General features: G+C 41.1%; 2 protein-coding genes across 8 annotated transcripts in view; one reads left to right on the top strand and one right to left on the bottom strand.

The window, feature by feature from the left end:
• Window positions 1-15,008, bottom strand: part of LOC110968563 (T cell receptor alpha chain MC.7.G5-like) — a 318,096-nt gene that overhangs the window by 240,458 nt on the left and 62,630 nt on the right. The window lies entirely within an intron of this gene.
• The window catches only part of LOC127535334 (zinc finger protein 267-like), a 167,312-nt gene that overhangs the window by 122,775 nt on the left and 29,529 nt on the right, over window positions 1-15,008 (top strand). Inside the window, exons 3-7 of one of the 7 annotated variants that reach the window (XR_007944187.1) lie at window positions 6,580-6,692; window positions 6,841-7,072; window positions 8,235-8,459; window positions 9,664-10,980; window positions 11,961-13,931. Coding sequence is in view for 4 of the 7 variants with exons in the window: in XM_051953139.1 (XP_051809099.1) it covers window positions 6,580-6,692; window positions 6,841-7,072; window positions 8,235-8,459; window positions 9,664-10,349 (1,256 nt within the window). In the remaining 3 variants the exon portion in view is untranslated. Of the gene's footprint in view, window positions 1-6,579; window positions 6,693-6,840; window positions 7,073-8,234; window positions 8,460-9,663; window positions 11,378-11,960; window positions 13,941-15,008 lie in introns of those variants that run through there. The other 6 variants (XR_007944189.1, XR_007944188.1, XM_051953139.1 and 3 more) reach the window with 6 other exon arrangements.

Raw genomic sequence — 15,008 nt, 5'->3', positions numbered from 1 at the left:
CAGAGGAGGTTTTTAGTCAGTTTCAGCTGCTTTGGTGTTCATGAAATTAACAACAGATGCACTAGAGGGGTAACAATGAGACAACCCCCAAAACAGGAATGAGTTTACAGATGAAGGCCACTGACATTTTTTTCCTTCCTCATATTGTCTGACTGTTTTTCACTAGTTTTGCATTTGGGTAGGGTCAGTGTCACTTCTGGTAGCATGAGGCGATACCTGGACCCTACAGAGGTTCCACAGACAGTCCAACTCTTCCAGGATGAAACATCAGTGTGTGCCATTGCCAGAGGGTTTGCTTTGTCTCCCAGCACATCCTCAAGCGCATGGAGGAGATTCCAGGAGACAAGCAGTTAGTCTGGGAGAGCTGGATAGGACCGTAGAAGGTCCTCAACCGATCAGCAGGACAGATATCTGCTCCTTTGTGCAAGGAGGAACAGGATGAGCACTGCAATAGCTCTACAAAATGACTTCCAGCAGACCACTGGTGTGAATGTCTCTGATCAAACAATCAGACAGAGATGTAATGAGAGTGCAGACCTGCCAACCTGTACGCATTTTGCGTAGCAGGTACGCAATTTGACATCAAAATACGCTGTTACGCTCCGCCTCATTAAACTACTCAAAAAGCTGCAGACATCTGTGAGTGCTCTTAGAAATATGGACGTGCAATACTCATGCCTGACAACACGATGCAGCAGTTAGTGGTGCAATTTCAACCAATCATCATAGAGTAGCGGAGAATAACGAGTCTGCCAAACCCTTGTTGGCCCGCTCTCTCCTGTCCTCTGCTTCCCTCCGCCTCTCTCCCCGTTCTGCATGCCCCCACCCGCAGCAGCTGACTGTTAAAATGGTAAAATGGTGTGTGTGTGTGTGTGTGTATGTACGCGTGAGTGTACGTGTAGGTCTTTTGGCAAATATGTACTGTTAATAACGTTACTTTCACATTGAAAATACGATGTCATATCGGGGAAATAAGCACCGAGAGTTTTTTTCCTATCGACATGAGCGCGAGCTGTGGGTGTGTGCGTGCATGTTTGCGCGTGCGTGTGTGAGATTAAGTGGTACTCAAAATATTTTGCCAAGGTTGGCAGGTCTGAGAGTGGTCTGAGGGCCCAGCGTCCTCTAGTGGAGTGGAGTATATACCGACTTCAAGACATGTTTTGGACAAAATAGTTTACTGGCTTGTTTCGTCTGGATGTCCAAGGTTGGATTATGGCCGTTTTTTGTGGAATATTTTCATCTGTGTGTAATAATCAACCCGGAAATGTGAGTCGCGCTGTGTACGTTAAAGCCGTGTACAGAGAAAGGATGGATGGATATTCGTTGTTTGTCGGACAAATGTGTTTTTCTCACCCGCTGTGCTAATCACATCTGAAAGTGGTTTATACCGGCGGAATCATGAGAATCGAAGCTTTCCGTCGGCGTATAGTGTTTGTATAATCGCGTTTGCAGTTTCAGACATTTAGCAAATTGCTTATGCAGATCTCAAAGTGTACCGCGGGCGGGACACTGAAGCGCAACGGGTTAAAAAATGTAGACCAATTTTAGGCATAAATCCTAAATTTAGACGTTTATAAAACTTATATTTTTAGACCTCTGGTATACCTATTTTAGACTAGAGGTCTAATAGACGTCTATTAAACGTCTGTTAGACCTAAAAAAAGTCAGTGGTTTCCTATCAATACTGTAATATACTGACAATCATTAATGCATATTTTCCCCCAATTCTAATAAATTAATAAGAATTTGTCAATTTATAAAAAATATTCAAAATAACAATTTAACTAGCAAAAAAATGTACTGTAGACCAAAATCTCTCACAAAAAAAAGCCTAAATGAGAAATTACCTGCAATTCTTACCTTGATGTACTCTCAGGATGTCCCGACTATTTCGCCAATGTGTCTCTTTCTGGACCTTTCACAATACATTTTTAATCTAATGTCATGCTTTTTCATAATTTAGCACTAATCTACATTTGTCATCAGTAGACTGGAATTGTAATTACAGTACATTATTCAGTCAGAATACAACCATTACAATCATGGACTTGGCATAATTTTTCCTTAATGTTAAACAAATAGAACATAAATTTAAACATGGAACTCGGTAAAATTAAAACAATTCAAAATAAACTCAACAAAATATTACACAGTATGAAAATGTAAAAAAATGTAACAAAAACTATACATACAAATACTTTGAACAACCTTTTAGCAGGTTTTATGAAATTTGCCTCGCAATGCCAAAAACAAAAAAAAAATCTAATTAAAACGCTTGTTTTATAAAAACACTTTAAAAAAAGAACTTTGAGGCTTTTGAAAAAAAACTTAGTGGGGGGAAGTTCTGTGTTTCCTGTAGCCCCCCCACCACATCGAGCTGGCGCCTGTTTTAGATGATCCCCGAGAGCTGCTCCGACTTGTTCTTCTGTGGTATGAGGAAAACGACTGCAAACAAGAACAACAAAAAAAATACAGACTTTACATTGGTAACATTAGTTGAAATCAGATAGTATTGTCCAGAAGGATTCTTCATTCTTTATTGCTTCATGTGATACATAACACCAGTTACATGACATAGAATAACTAATAACGTATATATATTAATAATATAATAATAAATCATATATTTCTTACCGACAACCACGGAAAAGAAGGCGTTTTTTTTTATAGCCCTCTTTCCCTGATGTCCTCCACCCATCAGATTGTACTGTGTCTGCAGGGCATTGCTGAAGAGTCTGAAAAGGATAGCAGACATACAGGAAAGTCTTATAATGCTTACTCTTGCAATTCACTCTATAGAATATATAAGAAACACATACAATACACTAGCATAGTAATACCATTAAACATTGCACTGTCTTGTGTAGTTTCACATTTGTAAAATTGGATTTGTACCTGTACCTTTCTTCCATCAATCATCATGGGAAACGTGAACTCTGCCAAACAAAAGTGACGAGCTGGAGACATTGGTGAAGACGGACAAAACATACCGTGAATGCAGTCTCCTGTGTTTTACTGAGACCTGGTTGAATCAAAACAACTCAGACTCAACTGTGGATCTACGTGGCTTCACCCTCATAAGGTCAGACAGAGATGCTAAAGCTAGTGGCAAGAAGAAAGGAGGAGGTCTGGCTTTATTTGTTAACCAGAGATGGTGTAACTCCTCACACATAACGGTTAAGGAGAAGCTGTGTTGTCCAGATATTGAACTGTTGGCAGTTGGACTTCGGCCATATTATGTCCCAAGGGAGTTCAGTCATATCATAACAATACTTGTATGCATTCCACCCAAAGCAACTGATGGTTCCATGTGATGTGTTGCATGATACTGTTGCTAGGATACAGACTCAACATCCTGAGGCACTTGTAATAATATCAGGAGATTTCAATCATGTCAGCCTCTCCTCTCACCTGACTGGATTTACAGTTTGTTAACTGCCCTACCAGAGAGAATTAAACCCTAGACCTGCTGTATGCCAGTGTCAAAGAAGCTTACAGAGCTACTGCTTTACCACCACTGGGCAGGTCAGATGATAACCTGGTTTATTTGCAGACCTGTTACAAACCTTGTGTGCTGAGACAGCCTGCAACTAAAGTCCAAATCAGAAAATGGACTCCTCAAGCTAGCGAAGCTCTAAGGGACTGCTTTGAATCAACAGACTGGAATGTGCTCCTGGAAACAGATGAGGACAGTATGAACACTGACAGACAGGTTGATTGTTTTACTGAATACATCAGCTTCTGTAGAGACACAGTCATACCTGCAAAGACTCTTCGCTGTTTCCCCAATAACAAACCATGGATCACAAGCGACATAAAGGCAATCCTCAACCAGAAAAAATAAGCTTTTAGAGATGGTGACAAAGAACGGCTGAAAGAAGTGCAACATGAGTTGAAGAGGAGACTGAAAGTGGCAAAGATGGAATACAAAAAGAAGATAGAGAGGAATTTTCAACACAGTAACATCTGTGATGTGTGGAGAGGAATCAATACCATCTCTGGACACAATAAAAAGAGGAGGGAGCCAATAGTGGGTGATGTAGAAAGAGCTGACGAACTCAACTTGTTCTTTAACAGATTTGACACTGTGGACACACCTACTTCCACTGCTACTCCTCCTTCTTCTCCTCAACATATGGAAATCCCCACTATAGCTCCTCCTCCTTCTCCTCCGTCTCCTACACATGTGTCCACAGCTACAGCATCTTTGTCAACATAGAAGGCAACATGGCGGCAGTCAGCTTTAATGAGACTGAGAAAACACTACCGATATCTAATAATCTAATGGAATTTCAGTGACAAACTTTGTTGTCGAGTGCTCAACAGGGCCCAGGCTTTCATATTAACCTATGTTTTTTGGGGGATTGATACGTTTTGACCAAATAAGGTGAACACACTGGTCAGTCTACGTTGTAAACAGTGCAACAGCAATACTGCTCCCTCCACAGCTGGGCACTGCGCATGGAAAGAGCTGGCTATATTCCATTAGATTATTGTTTCTTTTATTTTCTGAAGATTTAAAATACATACATCTGAATGGTGTCGGCGTTAAAAAGCGGAATATTAGACGTCTACATATAAACTGTAGTTTATAGCGATTATGGCTAATAAAATGATTTTAGTCCAATATCAAGAGATCAATTCTGCAACATGCAGTTATTGTTTTAAATAAATAAAGTTGGAATGATGGATAAAATTAAGTTGTTGAAATTTGGTCTATAAGCGATATCGCTTAACGGCTATCATAATTGATTTAGTTCAGTATTTTAAGATCAGTGATGCAACATGCATTTATTGTTTCAAATAAAAAAATATGATGGATTAAATTCTGTTGTCGATATTTGGTCTATGTCTAAACGTTGAAATGCAGTAGAGATTTAGACGTCTAAATCTCGGCTATATTTATACTATACTGTATATCGCTCAACGGCTATCAGAATTATTTTAGTTCAGTGTTTGGACATCGGTTATGCAACATGCAGTTATTGTTTTAAATTAACAACTTTTGAATATGGATTAAATTCAGTTGTCTAGATTCGGTCTACGTCTTGATGTTGAAATGTGGTAGATATTTAAACGTGTAAATCTCGGCTAAATTTATACTATACTGAATATCGCTCAACGGCTATCATAATTATATTAGTTCAGTATTTGGAGATTAGCTATGCACCTAACAGTTGTTTTTTTAATAAATAGTTGTAGAATAATTGATTAAACTGCAACGTCTAAATTCCGTCTAAAAACAGACGGCATCTAGACTGTTGAATTTAGGTCTAAAAAAATCTAGACGTCAAATAGACATCTATTGCTCAGTGGGAACATTGTTCAGCATGACTGGTTTGGTGGTGGGTCAGTGATGGTGTGGGGAGGCATATCCATGGAGGGACGCGCAGACCTCTACAGGCTGGACAATGGCATTCTGACTGCCATTAGGTATCAGGATGAAATCCTTTGACCCATTGTGAGAGCCTACATTGGTGCAGTGGTCCTGGATTCCTTCTGGTGCACGACAAAGCCCAGTCTTATGTGGTAAGAGAACTCATGCAGTTCCTGGAGGATGAAGGAACTGATACCATTAGCTGGCCCCCACGCTCACCTGACCTGAATCCAATAGAACACCTTTGGAACATTATGTTTTGTTCCATCTGACACCATCAGGTTGCTCCTCAGACTGTCCAGGAGCTCAGCGATGCCCTGGTCCAGTTCTGGGAGGAGATACCCCAGGACACCATCTGTCGTCTCATTCAGAGCTTGTTCCGACATCGTCAGTCATGCATACAAGCACATGGAGGCCATACAAACTACTGAATACCATTTTGAGTTGCTGCCAAGGAATTTCAGAAAGATGGACCAGCCTGCCACATCAGTTTTTCACTTTGACTTTGGGGTGTCTTGAATTTAACCCTCCTGGGGGGTTGATAATTTTCATTCCCATCAAACAATGTGGCACTTTTCATTCCTAACACATTATCCAGTCCATATCGATGAAAATATCCAGTTTGTTTATTCCCCACATTGAAATATGATGTTTTCAAAGTGTTCCTTTAATTTTTTTGAGCAGTGTATATATACAGTATGTTTGGACCTAAACAGCTTCTGAACGTTTTAACATTTTTGTGGCCACACCTCACACATCCTGAATTGTAGCCTTTGTGATTTTCTAATTGCATTGATTCAAAGGGCAATTTCGATTTTAATTCTCTGGACTGTTCAGTCCCAGTCGACACTCGAAGAAATTCATAGTTTCCTCCTCTTGTGACAGTCACACTTTTGATGATGTCTCTTATAGAGATGCTCCACATGTTTTAAGTCACACAAATGTACACAGTAAATATTGAAGTAAAGCAGGTAAATCAAGCACAGTGTCTGTAGTGTTCCTGTATTAAAGAGTTACGACATGATGGGTCCAAAAAATTTGGTCACGTGATCAATGGGCGCCATTTTGTTTCCAATTCATGAACGGCAGGTTTTCCTGTTAACGTTGTTTACACCGCAGAGAGTAATTCCAGGTCTTCCAACGCTTCCTAAATACCTGAAAAATGACGGGCTGTTGTGCCTTTGGGTGTGCAAATCGATCAGAGAAGGGATTCCACATGTTTAGATTTCCCAGTAATCGTGAAAGAAGGAAACTGTGGGAAAATAAAGTCCGGAGAGTGGGATGGAAACCGACTTCATCATCGTTTTTGTGCCAGGTTAGTCCCATGTATGTACTTTCATGTTATGATGTATGGGTGAATGACAGATAGAAAAGTGCAAGTCAAGTCAACTGTGACGGCAAGCATGCATTTGAGTTATTATAAATTGAAAACATATTTCCATTTTGTTTTATTTTAAATGCAGGAACATTTTGACATCCATCAGTTTGAGAATGAGCGACAGGATGGGAAGAAGAAGCTGAAGACGATTGCAGTGCCTACTATTTTCTGCTACACTAAACCTCCCAAGGTGCGGAAGTCTCCGAAGAAGCGGACGTCAACTTGCACTCGACCTACTTGTAGAACTGGACACAAGGCTCATTTGCAAGACCACGGCTACTCTGCCCCTCCATCCGAGGACAGCTCAACTGGTTCTTGTAAGGATGCCTTTAGTTATCAGTTATATTTAATAGAAAACCAGTTAACAAAGGCATGATTTCAGGAGAATTTGAATCATTTATAATTCTTGAAAGTAAAAGGAATTATGGTCTAAAATTTAGGGATTCGATAGAGTTCAGGGCGGTGTTTCAAAATATACTGAAATCAGAATTTTGAAATTTTGACAGAAAATTGAGGTTTAGGCCAGTTCATAAAATCATTGATGTATATGACCAAGTGTATGTTCCTATTTGAGAATTTTAGGAAATGAATCGTTTGTTATAAAAGTGACTGTTGTAACTTTCAGTAGCCCATTTTCACTTTGTTTCTCACCAAAAGAGCAGAGTGAAATGTAAGTCGCGCGCGTTCACGCGAAGGGGGAGTCAGATTTTTCCGGGGAGTGTGAAAATTGCACAACACCGGTCCATTTTACCAAGCCAACTGCTGTCCCGCTAACTTCAGGATGGTGACATTGTTTTCTCCACCAGCACACCTCAAAGAGCAGCGTTCGATGCCGCTATTATTATACAGTATAGCCATTTTAATGAGAAGCTCGGACACTGTTGTATGTATTGAATGATATTTTATTCCAGCAGTGGTCAAAAAAATAAAAGAAATCACATTTATTACAGCCCCAGAGGTAGGGAGTGGATAAAACCTGTTGAAAGAGTGCCTGTCCATATGCGACGCTCCTCGGAAAAACAGCGAACGCACCGTATACAAACAGGGATAATGTGATTGGTCAAAGCTAGCCGACTTTCTATTGGTAGACAGCGTTGATACACAAAAATCTGAGAGCAGAGCAGAGATCCGTGAGCAGAAGTTCCGTGAGAGCAAGAGGAAGAGTTTGAGTTTGAGCGCAGGAAATCTGCACGAGCAGCATCGTAACCGAGTGCAAGGACACAGTTTGAGCACGCGCAGAGCAAAGTTCTGAGAGACAATATCACGAAATCTGAGAATGAAATCGATAAATGCTGCCCTCAAATCAATTTAAAATGCTCTTGAATTATGATACGAAATTTATTCCATAAATGTTGCTGCTTTTCCTGTTGCTACCACGAAACACAATCTTGATAAGCCGAAGAACTTAGATAGATGAAAGTGTGTGTTTAACTAGCATCACATAAATAACATTTCTCTTCTGTCCCTTTGTGCATCCAGACCTTCCAAAGCAACATGTCTGGAAGGTGGAGGAGGTTCTGTCTGAGCGGAATGTCTGTAACCAGGAGAGAAACTCCACTGTGGACCAGGAGGAGCCAGAGTCATCACTGGGAGAAAATTTCATGGTCTCTGAAAACACAATTGGCCAGAACGAGAAAGAGATCAATCTTCAGCGCAGACGATTTAACATCACCCAAAAACTTCAAATAAAGTTACACAGAATAGGTATGTAAAACTGTAATGCTCTGACTGAACTAACAAATGAATATGATTCATGTAGGATCCTAATCAGCTCTATGTGACATTTATTTGTAGGAGTAACTGTCATAAATGACATGAATGCATCTTTTTTACTAAACATGTAATATTAAACTCACAATGTGTTTTATTCTCAGGGGAAACCAACTTAAATTATTAGACCACAGCGACGTTTCCTTTCAGTTCACTGATGTGCGGTGACTGGTGTAGTTTGGAAAAGATTTTTTTTTTCATCATCTTTTGTCTGACAGTCCGTTCATAGTATTTACGGTATCTATCCTCCAGTGCTTTTAAAATCAAACGTGTCTTAAAGTCTGTCCTCCTGTGCTTGTTAGCAGATGCACCTGTAATGTTACCAATAGCTGAGCTGTTCATACTCTGATCAGAACTGGCTTCCCTTCCTGACTTCTGCTGCTTTCAGCATATTTAGATTTAGTATAACAGATATTCTAGACAACTTTCAAATTTGTGTCTGTCAGTCCATCTTTGGTTTTAGACAGATTGACACTTGTCTGACATCTTTCAGTGCATTTCCAGTAGGCTAATGATTGTTGCTATTTTTACCCCCCCATGTCCTCCACACAGTTCACAGATGTGTGTTTTCTGAAACATCCTGCTGGCATTGATTTTAAAATAAGAAAATCTTTCTCAAAAATCTAAATTTCTTTGTTTCTAGATTTAATATGTTGTTTATTTCCTATTTTATACAAAAACATGGTTTAAATAATTTGCCAATATTCACATTCCGTTTTTGTCCTGACTGCTGAAACTGACGTGATCAGCTGATGCTTTGAACAGAGAAGACATCTCATTCTGTTGGAGTAACTGGAACTACAGAAACATTGAGTCCTCTCTGATTTTACAGCAATGTTCCAGAGTAATGATTGTTATGCCTTTTAAATAATCATCACTGAGTGCAGTCAGCTGTATTATGTCACAGCCTACCAGTGTAACTATCAGCATCGTTTAGAACTAAGAAGCTGCTGTCTAAATGTTTTGTGTAATGAACTTTGTGAAGAAAAATATCAACTCAGAAGTCACTCTGACACTGGTGCATCCAGATCACTTTTCTCATTTTTAACTTTTAACGGTTCAAACATGTATGTTTATGCTCAACCTCACATACTGTAGGTGTGACTGCCTTTTTTCTTTTGTCTGTTTTCCCCTCCAGACCTTCAACAGCAACACATTTGTGAGGAGCAGGAGGTTTTCACTGACCATCTGCTCTACAACCGAGAGAGGAACTTCTGTTTGGATAGGAAGGATCCAGAGTGTCCACAGATTAAAGAAGCACAGGAGAAACTCTGCATCAGCCACCAGCACAACTCAAAACCTCCACAGACTGAAGAGGAGCAGGAACACTGCATCAGTCTGGACCAGGATGACTTGGAACCTCCACAGATTAAAGAGCGACAGGAACGCTGCAGCAGTCAGGAGGGAGAACAGCTCGGTATCTGCCCAGACAAGGAAGGAAGCAAGCATCCAGACTCTGGTTCAACAAACAATTTGGTGCTGAAGACGACACATGACAGAAACAGCAGTCACAGTAGCAGTAGTAGTTCTTCTATGTCACAGATTCACTGTGATGCTGACAGAAAGAAAAAGACTCAAACATGTGATGTCTGTGGAAAATTCTTTAAATCTAAGTTCAAATTAACAACACATTACAGAATCCACACAGGTGAGAGGCCATTTTCTTGTGAAACATGTGGGAAAAGTTTCACTCGTCGTGACCATATGACTGATCACATGAGAACTCACACAGGTGAGAAGCCGTATTCTTGTAACACCTGTGAGAAGAGCTTCCGTTATTTAAGGTCCCTTTTGAGCCACATGAGAGTCCACACAGATGAGTAACCCAACCTTTGTAACAGGGGGGTAAAGATTTAGTGACCTTTTTGCATTTAGAAGTCATACAGCGATCCACACAGGTGAGAAATTGTAATGTCTGTAACACGTGGAAACACAGATGTAAAGTCATATTCTTGAAAGTCCACATTAGAATCCACACAGATGGGAGGCTGTATTCCTGAAACATCTGAGAACTAAGCTCTTATCTGAGAGTTAATACAGTTTAAAGGTTGATGTTTGATATTTAAGGTTGTGATGGTGAGGTCTATAACCAGCTGGTCACTGGAAACTCTCCCTGATGCTCCACTACCAGCAGGGTGCAAAAAGACACAGATGAGGGACAAGAAACACATGTATTCTTAATTTTTTTTATGTGAATGACAATTATTAATGGTTCAAACATGTTTGTTGTTCTTTTTGATCAGTCGTGGTTTGCGCCCTTCATCTCTCCCATGGATCCATTTCCTTAACGAGTCTTCCTGATTGTGGGATTCTGTAGACAGACCGTAACTGAGGCCAGTGAGGTCTGCAGATCTTTGGGTTTTTGTCTGGGTTTTTTGTTACCTCCAGGATGAGATGTTGACGTGGTCTTGGAGAATTTCTGATAGGCGGACCACTGCTGGGAAGGTTCACCACTGTTCAGTGACATTTTACAAAAAGTTGAATCTTTTCAATGTATAGTTAGGAAGCTCCAACAGCTTCCAGCACATATCTTCCAAATGTGTTGGGAGTCAAACATGTTCCAGTAACAAAGTGAGGTTAAGTTAAAGTTGTCAGTTTTCACATTAAACCACTCCAGATGAAGGAAACCGTTGGTGCTTGTTGTCATTACTGTGATGAACCAGTGGTCTGGTTTTAAATCCAGATCTGATTATTCTCTGTGACAGAGTGATGTGATGGATTTCACTGTGTTGATGTTTGATTTTTCAATGAACAATGAATTGAGATGTTGTGGAGAAAGTGTCTTCAACTATTCAAAGTCAAAATACTTTTGCAGGTTGTGCATGAAATAAAAAAAATGTCATTTTGTTAGAGTCCCCCAGCATTATTGAAGGACAAACATGACAATATAGCTTCAGGATAGCTAGATAGTCCACACAGTTTAGAAACTCTACCTTTGTAACATGTGGGAAAATATTTAGTGACCTTTCAGCATTTAGAAGTCATACAGTGGTCCACACAGGTGAGAAACTGGGAAAGGGGGGAACTATCCCAGCTGACCTGGGTGTAAGCAGAGGACACACCACTAGACAGGTCATCAGTCTATCACAGACACACTCAAACAAACAACCACACTCACACCTACAGACAATTTAGAATCACCAGAAGAAAGATCCCAGGCTGGGACGTGAACTGGGGATCTTCCAGCTGCAAGCCAAAAGTCCTAACCACTGATTCACTGCGTAGCCGGAAGCAACACTATAAAATTCTATTCTTGGGCGTGTGAAAGGTTTCATTTATTGTTGTAAAGTCCACATTGGAATCCAGAATGAGACGCTGTGGTCCTGAAACATCTGGAAACTAATCTGCATGAAATATGTAACAATTAATGTAGCCACAAGGGGACAAAAGCCAGTGTCTTATTGTGCCGGTCCCAAGCCCGGATAAATACAGAAGGTTGTGTCAGGAAGGGCATCCGACGTAAAACTTTGGCCAAATCAAACGTGAATCAAATGTATGACTTCCATACCGGATCGGTCGAGGCCCGGGTTAACAACAACCGCCATCAGTGCTGTCGACCTACAGGGTGCCGGTGGAAAATGGGCGACTGTTGGTCGAAGAAGGAAGGTGTGTTCGTAGGAAGAGAGAGAAGAGGAACACCAAGAGTCTAGGACTGAGAGTAGGGACTTTGAATGTTGGAACTATGACAGGAAAAGGTAGAGAGCTGGTTGACATGATGCAGAGGAGGAAGGTGGACATACTGTGTGTCCAGGAGACCAGGTGGAAAGGTAGTAAAGCTAGAAGTCTAGGAGCAGGATTCAAGTTGTTCTACCATGGTGTAGATAGGAAGAGAAAGGGATTAGGAGTTATCTTGAAGGAGGAGTTTGTTTGGAATGTCCTGGAGGTAAAAAGAGTGTCAGATGGAGTGATGAGCATGAAGCTAGAAATCGAAGGTGTGATGTTCAATGTTGTTAGTGGGTATGCTCCACAGGTAGGATGTGAGCTGGAGGAGAAGGAGAAATTCTGGTTGGACCTTGATGAAGTGATGCAGAGCATCCCTAGAAGTGAGAGAGTTGTCATTGGTGCAGACAATGGACATGTTGTTGCAGGAAACAGAGATGATGAGGAGGTCATGGGCAGGTTTGGTTTCCAGGAGAGGAACGCAGAAGGACAGATGGTGGTTGACTTTGCAAAAAGGATGGAAATGGCTGTAGTGAATACTTTCTTCCAGAAGAGGCAGGAACATAGGGTGACCTATAAGAGTGGAGGTAGGAGCACACAGGTAGACTACATCTTGTGTAGATGGTGTAATCTGAAGGAGATCAGTGACTGCAAAGTAGTGGTAGGTGAGAGTGTAGCCAGACAGCATAGGATGGTGGTGTGTAGGATGACCCTGGTGGTGAAGAAGATGAAGAGGGCAAAGGCAGAGCAGAGGACCAAATGGTGGAAGCTGAAAAAGGAAGAGTGTTGTATGACTTTCAGGAAAGAGTTGAGACAGGCTTTGGATGGTCAGGAGGGGCTTCCAGATGACTGGACAACTACAGCAAATGTGATCAGGGAGGCAGGTCGGAGAGTACCTGGTGTGTCATCTGGAAGGAAACGAGATAACGAGACTTGGTTGTGGAATGAGGAGGTGCAGGAGTGGATCCAGAGAAAGAGGTTAGCTAAGAAGTGGGATACTGAGAGGACTGAAGAGAGTAGACAGGGAGTACAGGGAGATGCAGCGTAAGGTGAAAGTAGAGGTGGCAAAGGCCAAACAAGGGGCTTACGATGACTTGTATTCTAGGTTGGACAGTAAGAAGGGAGAGACTGATCTGTACAGGTTGGCAAGGCAGAGAGACAGAGATGGGAAACACGTGCAGCAGGTTAGGGTGATAAAGGATAAGGATGGAAGTGTGTTGACAGGTGCCAATAGTGTGATAGGAAGATGGAAAGAGTACTTTGAAAGAGTTGATGAATGAGGAAAATGAGAGAGAACGAAGAAGTAGAAGAGGTGACTGTTGTGGACCAGGAAGTAGCAAAGATTAGTAATTCATTGTCATAGAGATGACAATGAATACCATCTCTATGGTCTCATAAATCCATTTGAACTCTTGAAAACATGCAAGAAGACAGTGAATCGAGCCCTTTAAGGAATTTCTAACTAAACTGTCGGGCAGACTGAAGGTTCTCCTTCCTGTATTTGTACTTAAATGTGTTTTCATTCCAAAGCACACCAGATGCCTTCTGACAACAGATTGGTGAGGTAGGTCCCATTGACTGAGTGACTCCTGGTGGGTGGTTTAACAGAACACAAAGGACTACATTTGGTGTTACAAAGGAGCTGCACAGTGGAGGCAGCAGCATGATTCTAAGTGTACTGCTAATTGTTGTTCATTCTTAATGATGTGCTTTATATAAAGACCAGCAGACAACAGGGTTACTTTGGACTTAAGCCACCTCACATTGAATTTGTTGTTCTTTCCTCCATTTCTCAGTGTCAGGTTGGATTTTAAGACTCTGCTTTATTTGGTGCAGTTCAATACAACATCCAGTGTCTCAGTGAGTTTTACAGTCCAGCAGCATCAAGAAACACAAAACTGTCTCTGTGCTAAAATCTGAGAACAATGACTGAAACCTCAGAAGAGGAATTCACATAAAACCCCTCCATGTCTGACTGGGGCTCACAGAGAAGATAAGATGGAGCTGATGGTAAAGAATCATTTTATAGGAGAGTAACAGAGTTGTGTCTCCCTCTAGTGGATACTGAGGAGTTTTTCCGTTGTCTTTGCTCCAAAGGTTTTTGTACAGAGTTTTTCTTATTTCCTGTCACTGTGGGCGTCAGAGCACAGTAGTACACAGCAGAGTCTGTCACTGCAGCAGAGATGATCTCCAGATCTACATGTTTTTGTGCTTTGTCAATGTGAGCTGAGAAGTCTGAAAGAGTTGAATGAATGGATCCTGCCTCTGTGATGGAGAGCAGGAACTCTGGTCTGGATCTCTGGTACTGTCGGTACCACTGGATATTGTAGATAGTACCATCATATTCACAGGTCAGCTTGACGTTTCTTCCCCTCTGCAACAACTTGTGCAGTATTTTCCTGCTTTATGCTGTTCATGGAGCCCATCTCTGCAAATCAATCATTTATGTCAGTTTGTCTGCAGGAGATTTAAACATCAGAGACTAAACAGAGGTTCTTTATGTTTCACATGTGATCAGAATGAGATTCAATTCAAAAATAATGTCCCCAAAATCAGAGAAAACACATCAGTCAGAGATTTTTCTGTCTGCTTTAACACTCACCTATGAAGTTAAAGAAAATGAACAGCAAGTAAATAAAACATGTTTTCTGTTGTTGCAGTCAGACAGCAGATGAAACAGTGTTGTTCATGCGCACAAAGAAAAAACTAAGCAGTCTCTTGTCCCACAGTTCTTCTCCTCCACATCAGGTTCACTGTGTTTTCAGTTCTGCACACAGAAATAATCTCATTGGTTGAGCTAGAACCTTGGTGGGTGGGCCCAGA

Source organism: Acanthochromis polyacanthus, chromosome 9 (genome assembly GCF_021347895.1).
Source record: "Acanthochromis polyacanthus isolate Apoly-LR-REF ecotype Palm Island chromosome 9, KAUST_Apoly_ChrSc, whole genome shotgun sequence".
In the NCBI taxonomy this organism is placed as follows: domain Eukaryota; kingdom Metazoa; phylum Chordata; class Actinopteri; family Pomacentridae; genus Acanthochromis; species Acanthochromis polyacanthus.
Note: the sequence above shows the minus strand (reverse complement) of the source record. Positions and strands in the feature narration are given on the sequence as shown.